The following is a 13,271-nucleotide window of genomic DNA, read 5'->3' on the forward strand; positions in this document are numbered from 1 at the left end:
CGATGGCGCTGGTGGTGGTGGTGGTGGTGGCGGCATTTCGAGGACCAATTGTGGGCAAATTTCCATATCGAGTGAGTAGTATCTACTCATCGGTAGAGAGTGAGTGGTGAGTCGTGTTAATAAAATCACTGAACCCCAGTTGCATTGATTGCTGTATTAATGGACACCATGTTAAGTTACGAGTACTCAATTACCCCCATGGATGGACGGCAGGACGGACAGCATATGGACTGACTGACTCCAGCAGGCCAGACTTTGTTCGGCAGAGCTGAACAGTCAGCCAGCCGACCAGTAGCCCATTGCCACATTTGGTATGAAAATGTGCGATGTGCACTATCTGCTCAGCGATATGTCCAATGCCCAGTGCTGCTGTTTGTGCTCTGCAGCCACCACAACAATAATGCGCATGCGCGACGTATTAATGGCATATTTGCAATAAAATAATACGAGTGGGGTGTTTGAGATCTTTTGTTCGAAATTATGTATACGAATTGGTCTGCCTTTTTGGTGTAATGGATGGAAATGGCGATGAGTCGAACAAACGGTTGCATGCATCGATGGTTGGTCAGATAGAGAGACCGACAGACAGACAGAGCGACACATGATTGTATGACTGTTTACTGTTGATGGCTATTCCGTGAGGTGTTTACGCAAAACATTATTACTATGTGCACATATAAATTTTTATTTTTTATTATCAATTGAGAGGAGTTGATGTTTATTAGCACATATAAACAAATGCTCATATATTTAAACGCTCTCCTGTCCAATTAGGTGACAACGAAAACCCACCCGAGAGATATTGTCTGTCACCTTTTTAGCTTTTGTGCGATGTTCCGTCACTCATCTGCATGAAACAATAAAAAAAAAATGCCATTTCATGTTGATGGTGATGATGATGACGATGATGGTGTTGGAGAAAACATCCCATAATCTGATGAAAAGAAATTCGTTTTTAAATACTTACACGAACAAATATTAAGACTTTGGTGTCGCCAATGCGATATTTTCCCTCAGAGACACGAACCATGGGGAATTGTGAAGGACAGGTACATTTCTCAACCAAATCCCGGACCTGTAAGAAACAAAGAAAAGAAACAATTTAGCAAAAAAAGTTGTAAGCAATGAAGTTAAGGAGGGGTATGACCATTGCATATGCTAATTTGCAATAATAAAAAAAGTAAATTAATTGGATTACTGTCAATTGAATATGCATAAAAAAACAATGTTTCTAAGAGCAATTGCTCTTAAGTAAAAAAATATAAAAAACAAAAGACTTAAGAAACGAACTTTTTTGAGTTCTGCAACTGAGAGATGTATATGGAATATTAAGAATGCTTTTTTTGACAAATATTTTGTTTATAAATCAGATTTTTAAAAGTAAAAGCGAGCTAAGTTAGGTCGGGCCGAATCTTATATACCCTCCACCATGGATCGCATTTGTCGAGCTCTTGCCACGGTATCTCTTTTTAGGCAAACAATGGATAAAAGAAAAGAATTGCTATGTTATTGGAACAATATCAAGTTATTGTTCATTTCAGACCATAATTGAACTGAATATTAGATGCCATAGTAGAAGTCATTGTGTACAATTTCAGCCAAATCTAATGGGTTGCCCAAAAAGTAATTGCGGATTTTTTAAAAGAAAGTAAATGCATTTTTAATAAAACTTAGAATGAACTTTAATCAAATATACTTTTTGTACACTTTTTTTTCAAAACCAAGCTAAAAGTAACAGCTGATAACTGACAGAAGAAAGAATGCAATTACAGAGTCACAAGTTGTGAAAAAAATTGTCAACGCCGACTATATGAAAAATCCGCAATTAGTTTTTGGGCAACCCATAGATAGATCGATTTATATGGGAGCTGTATCGGGCTATAGACCGATTCAGACCATAATAAACACGTATGTTGATGGTCATAAGAGAAGCCGTTGCACAAAATTTCAGGCAAATCGGATAAAATTTGCGACCCCCAGAGGCTCAAGAAGTCAAGACCCAAGATCGGTTTATATGGCAGCTATATTAGGTTATGGACCGATTTGAACCTTATTTGCCACAGTTGTTGAAAGTAAGAATAAAATACGTCATGCAAAATTTCAACCAAATCGGATAAGAATTGCGCCCTATAGAGACTCAAGAAGTCAAGACCCAAGATCGGTTTATATGGCAGATATATCAAAACATGGACCGATATGGCCCATTTACAATACCAACCGACCTACACTAATAAGAAGTATTTGGGCAAAATTTCAAGCGGCTAGCTTTACTCCTTTGGAAGTTAGCGTGCTTTCGACAGACAGACGGACAGACGGATGGACATGGCTAGATCGACATAAAATGTCGCGACGATCACGAATATATATACTTTATGGGGTCTCAGACGAATATTTCGAGTATTTACAAACAGTATGACGAAATTAGTATACCCCCCATCCTATGGTGGATGGTATAAGAAGTCAAGGTGAATGGTGAAAAAATCAAAAGACTAATAATGAAAAAATCAAAAGACTTAAGAAACGAACTTTTTTTAAGAATTGTATCTAGGACTAATGATGAAAATTCAAAAGAGTTAAGAAACGAACTTTTTTTAAGAATTGTATCTAGGACTAATGAGAAGTTTATGATGTTTTCTTGGCAAATAAATCTTTTATGAAACATATTTTTTTAAATAAAAATATTTAAATCAAACATCAAAAGACTTAAGAATCAAACTTTCTTCCTTTAATGTTCTTTAGTGCCATTAGTTTCAAAGTTTTTTATTTTAAATTTTCGTTTTTTTTTTTGCAATTTGGTCTGCAGAATACTAAATACATCACAGTTTTCTTGAATTTATCTAATTTTGTAGTATGATTACGATTTTAAAAGAAAAAAGTTAATAGAAAAATCAAAAGACTTAGGAAACGAACTCTGTTCCCTCATATATAGGGACACTAGATGTTCAAAATTTTTTTTTGTTTGAAAAATATTTTTTTATTATACACTTTTTGAAGCGAATTTGTTAAAGGCTAACGTTTTGTAGAAAAAAGGAAATGTATGTTAAAAAAGTCAAAAGACTTAAGAAATAATTTTTTTCTTAAAATTTCTCTGAGAAAAATGAAAAAGACTTAAGAAACAAATATTTTTCATAAAATTTTTCTGAGAAATTTTTTCAATTTAAATGTGGATTATATTAGAAGAAATCAGGTTTTCGAGGCTTCCAGTGGCTCAAGAAGTCCATTCGGAGAATAGCGTTAAATTGATGCTAAAAGCTACGGTATGACTATTTAAAGACATACGCGTAATCTAGTATCAAATTATAACCAAACTAGCTGGCCCGGTGCGCTTCGCTATGCCCTAAAATGTATTTTTTAAATAATCATTTAGGGCTATGAGCCCGTTTTCGAGCCACACTAATTGATTTGTGAACTGTATTAGTTATCTACTTTCAAAATCATATCACAAAGCTACCACAAGTGATACAAAATTTCCAACCCAACCATCCACTGGTGGATCATCCCAAAGATCCACAGGTTCTTTAATCCAAATTGCAGATTGTTACGCAACTGCCAAAGACTTTTTATAGCAGTGCTTCTTGATCCCGAACGGCATACATGTTAGGTTGATGGTTCGTATACCCTCCACCATAGCATGGGGGTATAGAGGGTGCACTCATTTTGTCATTCCATTTCGAAATATTCGAAATAGTCATGTCCGTCCGTCTTTCCGTCCGTCTGTCCGTCCGTCTGTCCGTTCGTCTGTCTGCCTGTCTGTCTGCCTGTCTGTCTGCCTGTCTGTCATTCTGTCTGTCCGTCTGTCCGTCCGTCTGTCCGTCCCTCTGCAATAAACTCCGATTTTTCCGAAATTTGTTATAACTTCCAACAACTGAGCTAAGAATGGCTAAAATCGGTTCATTACCTGATACAGCTGCCATAAAAACCGATATCATGCCTTGACTTCTTGAGCCCCCAAAAGGCGCAACTCTTAGCCAATTTGGCTGGAATTTTGCATGAGGTGTTTTGTTTTGTAACCAAGCTAAAAATGGCCCGAATTGGTTCATTAGCTAATATAGCTGTCATATATAGTGGGTGCAATTATTATCCAACTTGGCTGAAATTTTGCATAAGATAGTTTGTTTTGACTTCCAATTACTGTGCTAATAATAGTCCAAATCGGTTCTTAACCTCATATAGGTGACATATAAACCAATCTCGCATTTTGAATTCTTGAGCCTCTAGAGGGCGCAATTCATACCCGACTTGGCTGAAATTTTGCATGAGGTGTTTGCTTTGACTTCTAATAACCAAGCCACGAATTGTTCAAATCGGTTCATATTCTGATATAGCTGCCATTTCAACCGATCTCGGATCTTGACTTCTTAAGCCACTAGAGGGCGCAATCCTTAGTCGATTTGGCTGAAATTTTGTGTGAGGCGTTCTGCTTTGACTTCCGATAACTGTGCCGGGAATAGCCCAAATCTTTTGGTGACCTCATACAGGTGCCATATAAACTAATCTCGGATTTTGAATTCTTGAGCCCCAAGAGGGCGCAATTCTTACCCGACTTGGTTGAAATTTTGCATGAGGTGTTTAGCTTTGGCTTCCTGCAACTGTGCAAATAGGTTCACGACCTGATACAGCGGCCATTTCAACCGATCTTCAGATTTGACTTCTTAAGCCTAAGAATTTAAAAATTTTCACGTAAAGTTTTGCTATGACTTCCGACAGATATAGCTCATATATAAACTGATCCTCCGATTTGACTTCCCAGAAGGAAGAGAGATAGACTCTTTGGTAAGTATGTCCTTCTGTCTGTCTGTCCGTCTGTCCATATAATTTTGTGTACTAACTCTAGCTCGCACTTTTCATCCGATCGTTTTCAAATTCTTTTTGGGGTAGATCCTATTGAATCTGGAAAAAATCGGTTCAGATTTGGATATAGCTCCCTATATATGTTGGTCCGATTTCGACTTATACTGCAATAGTATCGTCATTTGTTCACCGATTCTCACTAAATTTAACACAAGGGAGTTTCTTATGAGTCTCTTATGAGTCTCGACATTACTGAAGATTTTAATAAAAATCGGATCAGATACAGTTCCCATATATATACATATATCAATCGCCCGACTTTCATTTCTAGAGTATTTGCAATCACATTTATCAACCGACCTTCTCAAAACTTCGCACCAAGCTTTCCCCTTCGACTGCCACAAAAGTGCAGATTTTGTTCGAACTCGGTTCAGATTGGGATATATCTCTCATATATATATATATTCATCCAATTTGGACTAATATTGCAAAAACATGGTCATTTGTTAACCGATTTACAGGAAATTTGGCAAAAGGAATTCATTTATGATTCCTGACATTGCTGTTGAATTTTGTAGAAATTGGTTCATATTCAGACATTACCCCAAATACATGTATTAACCGATTTTCACTTTTAGAGCCTTTGTCAGCGTATTTCCTAACAGATTTTCTCACAATTTTCCTCAATGTCTTTTTCTATTAGTTTAACTATGTATGCCGATATTGGTTAAAATCTGTTAAGATGTAGATATAGTTCTCATATTTATTTTCATCCGATTTTGACGTATATTGCAATAATTTGATCATTTGTTAACCGATCCTCACAAAAATTTTTCACTAAAGTTTCTCTTCTGTTCACTGGTAGATTTCATGGAAATCTGTTCAGATCAAGATATAGCTTCCATAGATATGTACTCCCACAATTTGTCTGGATTTTGGTCGAATTTCTAAATTTCTAAGCAAATTTTAGTGTCGACGACTTAACCTGTATACCCAATATGTTGTGGGTTATCTAAAGGTCGGCTTTGCCCGACTTTAGCCCGCCCTTATTATAATATTTAAAATGTAAGGACAAAAGCCTTGACAAATAAGACAAGTATATGAAAAACAAAAGACTTAAGAAACAAACTTTCTTTGATTTTATAGGCGAAATATTAGAAGCTAAGGCATTATCTTTATTTAAGAGGCAATTGCCGGTAGATGCCATTTTAATTAGAGCGCTTTCTTTGAATTTGATGCGAAAGTTCATAAACTCATGTTAGTGGAAAAACTTAAAAAAAAGTAAAAAAAACAAACAAAAGACTTAAGAAACAAACTTTTCCCAATTTCGTAAATGTGTGATATAAAAACTTTGCGGTTAATATTTAAGTAAAACCAGATTATCATAAGGACTCAGAGGATTCATAGATGCCATTTTAGTTAGAGCGCTTTCTTTGAATTTGATGCGAAAATTCATAAACTCATGTCAGTGAAAAAGGTGATAAAAACAAAAGACTTAAGAAACAAACTTTTCCCAATTTCGTTAATGAGTGATAAAAGAACTTTGCGGTTAAAATTAAGTAAAACCAGATTACTATGAGGACTCAGAAGTTAAATAGAGTCGATTTGTCGATTTATAATTATTAAAAATTTAAAGACAAAAGCCTTGAAAAATAAGACAAGTATATGAAAATCAAAAGACTTAAGAAACGAACTTGCTTTCATTTTATTGGTGATATGTTTGAAGCTAAGGCATTTTCTTTATTTAAGAGGCAATTGGCGGTAGATGCCATTTTAATCAGAGCGTTTTCTTTGAATTTGATGCAAAAGTTCATAAACTCATGTCAGTGGAAACACTTAAAAAAAAGGTAAAAAAAATCAAACAAAAGACTTAAGAAACAAACTCTTCCCAATTTCTTAAATGAGTGATATAAGAACTTTGTGGTTATAATTTAAGTAAAACCAGATTACTATAAGGGCTCAGAGGACTCATAGATGCCATTTTAGTTAGAGAGCTTTCTTTGAATTTGATGCGAAAATTCATAAACTTATGTGAGTGGAAAAAGTGAAAAAAACAAAAGACTTAAGAAACAAACTCTTTCCAATTTCGTTAATGAGTGATATAAGAACTTTGCGATTAAAATTTAAGTAAAACCAGATTACTATAAGGACTCAGAGGACTCATAGATGCCATTTTAGTTAGAGCGATTCCTTTGAATTTGATGCGAAAATTCATAAACACATGTCTGTGGAAAAAGTGAAAAAAACAAAAGACTTAAGAAACAAACTCTTCCTAATTTCGTAAATGAGTGATATCAGAACTTTGCGGTTAAAATTTAAGTAAAACCAGATAACTATGAGCACTCAGAAGTTAAATGGCGTCGATTTGAAAACTGTCGGCAAAGGGTTCAGGTACACAAACATAATTTCTGGTGTAACTCCAGCACAAACATAAATGCCATTTATCCTATTTACCTAAAGGAAAATGTATGATAGAAAAATTGCCCCAAGGCATGGCTGCGGAAAGTCCTAGAGGGGAAGGGGAGATGGTGCATAACAGTTCCATTACTGACATCATGCATTGTGCTCATATTATCAAGCGGTGTTCTCAATATTTTGCACAATATGTGCGGAATTTGGTCGGAATTCTATATTTCAAATCTAAGCAAATTTTAGTTTCGACGTCTTAACCTGTATACCCAATGTGGTGTAAGTTATCTAAAGGTCCGCTTCGCCCGACTTTAGCCCGTCCTTATTATAACATTTAAAATATAAAGACAAAAGCCTTGACAAATAAGACAAGTATATGAAAATCAAAAGACTTAAGAAACAAACTTTCTTTAATTTTTTTGGTGAGATGTTAGAAGTTAAGGCTTCTTTTTTTATTTAAGAGGCCATTAGCGATAGATGCCATTCCAGTGTCATTCTGTTGTCTCTTAATACGCAAACAAAGGATAATGGATAAAAATTGCCATGCTATTGGAGCCATATCAGGTTATCGACCGATTCGGACCATACTTGGCTCGTGCAAGGTTGCAGCCAAATCCGATAAGGTTGCAGCCAAACCGATCTCCCCTGTAGGGCTCAAGAAGTAAACTGGGGAGATCGGTTTGCATGGGAGTTATATTAGGTTATAGACCAATTTAGACCACATTTGGCACGCATGATGAGGGAAAAGTCGTTGTACTAAGTTTCAGCCAAACCGGATCAAAGTTTCGGCCAAAACGGATCAAATTGTGCCCTCTAGAGGCTTAATAACTATAAACGGGCGATCGGTTTATATGGGAGCCATATCAGGTTATGAACCTATTTGGACCATACTTGGCATAATTGCCGGAAATCGAAACAAAAGACTTTGAACCAAATCGGATAATAATTGCACACTCATTAGGCTCAAGAAGGCAAGATCCCAGAACGGTTTATATGGCAGCTATATCAAGTTTTGAATCGTTTTGAACCATATTGGCAGTTGGGAAGTGGGATGTCATAACAAAAGACCTCATACAAAATTTCCGCCAAATCGCATAAGAATTGCGACGTCTAGAGTCTCAAGAAGTCAAGATCCAAGAGCGGTTTATATGAAAGCTATATCAAAATATGGACTAATGTGGGTCATTTACAATGTCAATCGACCTTTACTAATAAGGAGTGTTTGTGCAAAATTTCAAGCGTCTAGCTTTATTCCTTCGAAAGTTAGGCTGGTTGATAGACAGATGGACGGACATCGCTACATCGACTTTATGGGATTGTAGATGAATATTTCGAGGTTTTACAAATGGAATGATGAAAACCTATGGTGAAGGGTCTAACAATAGCACCACTGCGATGTTTAATGCGACTTTAATGGGGTAAAAAAAAGTCAACGCCCTTAGTTGGTTTTTGCCTTTATATTAAAATTTTTAACACTTGCATCCCCCGGGGGCATATAAACCAAAAATATTCCCAAGATTCATTCCCGCCTGATGCTGTGAGTGTGTCTCTTTTAGGTTTTGGGAAATCTATGTTTTTTTCATTTTCCATTTTCCATTTCCTTGAAAAATCGTTTTCAATTTAACAATTGCGTGAGTTCAGAGAATTTTTGGGCCCAGAAATATCGCTGGCGAAATTATGCATCAACACGATTTAACATAAAATGAAATTGTTTTTCTGTTACTTAAATGGCTTTTCACCATAAAATTAAACGAGCAAATTTGTTTCTGTTTCTGTCTTAGATGTGCCACAAATGGAATCGATTTTTTTTTTTCAAACCAATGAAGCTGGAGACTTCTACACTCATAAGACAAAACCAAAAACAAATGGCAGGAAGGTGGCCGCTGAAAATGCCGACACTATGTGTTAGAGAGATCCTGGTGACGATCTTGGACCACGGCAAGTCCTACAAAACATGAACTTAGGGTAATGTTGCTGTGATTGTTTTTGTTTGTAACTTTGGTTTTTGGGCTGTAGACTGGCTGATGATGACGACTTCGATGAGGAAGGAACATGTAGTAAAACACGATTATGGCAGTATCTTGCACCATTGCAAGACTAGCTGGCTGGCTGGCTAGCTGGTGTGGTTTGTTTTGGCTTTGTCCGTCTTGGAGGTTGTCGTAACCAAACATACTGCCATAAACTGTGATTTAAAGACACAGGCCAGATGGACAGACGAATAGTGTACTCGTACATACTCGCAGACTGTTTTTGGGGGGAGACAAATGGACAAATGCCTTTATGTTGTGTGGCAAACATTCAAACTCCCCACAGCCCCACAAGACAAAACCCCAGGAGTACAGAGGTCAGACTATAAAGAAGCCGTTAATGTTGCCTGTTGTATGCTATTTTGTAGTTGTTGTTTGGTTGTTGAGTTTCGCGTTTCCCTCCAAGTTGTTTGTTGGTCATGTAAGCGCTTGTTTGTGGGCCTATTTGTTGGATTATTTGTTTAGACAATGAATGATACATGCGCGAGTGCAAGATCACCACTACCACCACAACCGCCCCTCCAAAAGATAGTATCCCATGGAAAGAAAAAAAAATCAGCTTGCCAGGGAGCGCGTGAATTTATGCAATGCCATGCAAAGGCTTTACCACGCAGTAGGAGGATATGGAATGGATGAGAATGAGGAACCCTTGCTGGCTCTCTATGACCATGTGGAAATGATGCTCGTCACGTTGCAGCCATACAGGAGTAGTAGTCGTAGTAGTGGAGGTTAGTTGCTATTGTTGTTGTTGCTGCTGTTAGATAGCACACGGGCCACTTAAAGGTTCAGCCAATGTCTCAAAAGGTAGCGCCAAACAAAGTGCATTTGTGGCCGGCCCCTACTGCTGATGTGCTGGGGCATGAGTATGTACCAAGGTTTGAGTATGCCCAGGCCATAAGTACGAATTGTTTCTTAACCTAAACACGATCACTGTGATAATGTCTAATGGTGTTTGTTGCCTCCCACCCCTCTCCTCCCCTCCCACCCACTGTCACTACACTATCAAGCGTGTAATGTGGTAGATGATATTGCGGCGGCTGCTTCTGTCGATGATGCCACAGCAGGATCATGTACTCAAATGAGACAAAACATCCATAGAGGGCTTTGCTCCACACTGACTTGGTTTCTAGGTCCATTGTAATGGGACGAAAAAAATACAACAAAAATGGTAGAAAAGGCAAACAGAAGAAATCTCCCAGAATGGAATGAAGGCACAGAAAAAACAAAAAATACATTTAATTCTGACCTTTTATTTGACTTTCATTTGAAGCGAAGCAAAACTCATTCATATTTCTATGGATGTAAGAAGGCAATCGTTAAACAGTGGTAGATTGTTGAAAAAGTTATGGATTCAAATTGGCTAATTTGCCAACAAATATTCCATTAAGGATAACAGCGAGCATAACAAAGATAGACGGACGGACGGACATGGCTAGATCGACTTAAAATGTCATGACGATAAAAAACAAGTAAAAGCGTGCTAAGTTCGGCCGGGCCGAATCTTAAATACCCTCCACCATGGGTCGCATTTGTCGAGTTCTCTTCCCGGCATCTCTTCTTAGGCAAAACAGGATATAAGAAAAGATTTGCTCTGCTATTAGAGCGATATCAAGATATGGTCCTGTTTGGACCACAATTAAATTATATGTTGGAGACCTGTGTAAAATGTCAGCCAATTCGAATAAGAATTGCGCTCTTTGTGAGCTCAAAAAGTAAAATAGAGAGATCGATTTATATGGGAGCTGTATCGGGCTATGGTCCGATTCAGATCATAAAAAACACGTATGCTGATGGTCATGAAAGAATCCGTCGTACAAAATTTCAGGCAAATCGGATAATAATTGCGACCTCTAGAGGCTCAAGAAGTCAAGATCCCAGATCGGTTTATATGGCAGCTATATCAGGTTATGAACCGACTTGTACTTTATTTGACATAGTTGTTGAAAGTAACAATAAACAAGTAAAAAGGTGTTAAGTTCGGCCGGGCCGAACTTTGGATACCCACCACCTCGGGTATATATGTAAACCACCTTTCATCAAAATTCGGTGAAAATTTCATACCTTATACTGATATACCTCATACCGATCTGAACTATATACGACACGCATGTCGAAAAGCCGAACATAAGTCACTGTGTCAAATTTCAGTGAAATCGGATTATATATTATATTATTATTCGTTTCTTTATTTTGCAATTATCATTTTAATCCATAGTTTCATACAAAATTAATAATGTTTGGTTTATATATATAAATATTTACAGTTCATTTGAAATTAATTAATTTTGCAAACAAGAAACAAGCAAGTTACTTTGACAATGGTTTTGAAAAAACCGTCAGTCGTAAAATAGAAGTTAATATCATGTTCTCGTAAAATTATATTCATTTATTAAGAATTCTCTGTACTTTGAACCAGATTTTAAATATGTGACAAGTTTTCTCCAGTGGTTTACATTACTGCCGTTTAAAATGTTTATTGTATCTTCTTCAGTTAATATTGGTGTTTGAAAGATTCGTATTCTGAACTCTCTCATAACTGGACAAACTCCCAAGAAATGGCGTATAGTTTCCTCTTCATTCAGATTACAAAGGGAACAATTTTTCATTTCATTCTCCGCGTAAAATTTCGTTGCATTCAAATGGACTAATCCGCATCGCGCCTTAAATATCCAAGATATTTCCTCGCTGGAAAAAGAATCAGTAAAGTAAAATTCTCCTCTAGTGTGATCTAAGAATTTATATATTCTTGACATGCTTTGTGATTTTTTCCTCAGATTTTCATTTATTAATTGTATTTTTTTATTATAAACAATATGTGAATTAAAAATTTTCCATTCATGTTCCTGGGAAGTATTTGGCCATTGGACGTTCAAATTTTCCGCTAGTGCTTTGACCTCCGTTACCCAGAATACTTCTTCCTGCAACAGCAATTTTGTTAGTATTTTTGGCAATCGATTTTCATGGTACTTGTACATTATTTGGTAAATGTAATGTAGATGAAGATTTATTGTGTATAAATGGCAATTTTCGACAGATGTCTCCAGCATCAACGCGTAATTCGGGGTGAAATTTGGTATTTTAAGTATTTTCTTCAGAAAGTAGCGTTGCAAATTATCAACTTCCTCAAAGTGAGAAAAGCCCCATACCTGAGCCGCATATGTCTGAATTGATCGAACGACAGCTTGATATACGTCCCACTTCTTTCCTATCTTTATTTCTCTCTTTCGAAGTAAGCAATCCCACGTTGCATTTATAGCTGTTTTTGACTCATCTGTTCGCTTTTCTATATGTTTTGTAAATTTTAGTTTCGGCGTAAATGTTACTCCTAAGTACTTATACTCATTTACTACTTTTATCGGCTGCCCTCCGTATGTCCATTTTTCGTTGTGGCTCTGACGTCCTCCATTTCTAAATATCAACATTTCTGATTTGTCCATGTTTACTTTAAGGTTCCAGGTATTGCAGTACATTTCTAATTTGGAAATCATGCTCTGCATTGTTGATATATCATCGGCAAGTATTACTATATCGTCCGCGTATAACAGAAGTCTTATGTTTAGATGTTGAATATAAATTCCTCCTTCAAGATATTCATGCAAATCATTAATGTACAGTGAGAAAAGTATCGGTGATAGTAGACATCCCTGCTTAACTCCTGAATTAGTTTCAAAATAATCTGATAATTCTTCTCCCGTCCAGACTGCGTATTGTGTGTTGTTGTATATACTTTGAACTAATGTTATAAATTTGTTTGATACGCCCATCTGTGAAAGTTTATATAGTAGAGACTTTCTGAAAACATTATCAAATGCCGCCTTAAAATCTACGAAAAATGCATATATCTTCTTCTTTTCTTTTAATTTTAGGCTTACAATAGATGCCAGATTATATATGTTATCTACCGTCGAGTAGCCTTTTCTGAATCCAGCCTGGTATTCTGTTAAAATTTGGTGGTATTCCACCCACTTGCAAAGTCGTTCATTTAGAATACCCATCATTATTTTCGCTAAACAATTCATAAACGCAATTCCTCGATAATTTGTT

General features: G+C 36.5%; 1 protein-coding gene across 2 annotated transcripts in view; it reads right to left on the bottom strand.

Annotated features, from left to right (window-relative positions):
* Positions 1-13,271, bottom strand: part of LOC106086413 (GAS2-like protein pickled eggs) — a 525,402-nt gene that overhangs the window by 28,546 nt on the left and 483,585 nt on the right. For both annotated transcript variants that reach the window (XM_059368231.1, XM_013251093.2), the window contains exon 6: positions 968-1,075. In XM_059368231.1, the coding sequence (XP_059224214.1) occupies positions 968-1,075 (108 nt within the window). The remainder of the gene's footprint in view (positions 1-967; positions 1,076-13,271) is intronic.

This window comes from Stomoxys calcitrans, chromosome 4, assembly GCF_963082655.1.
Source record: "Stomoxys calcitrans chromosome 4, idStoCalc2.1, whole genome shotgun sequence".
Classification (NCBI taxonomy): Eukaryota; Metazoa; Arthropoda; class Insecta; order Diptera; family Muscidae; genus Stomoxys; species Stomoxys calcitrans.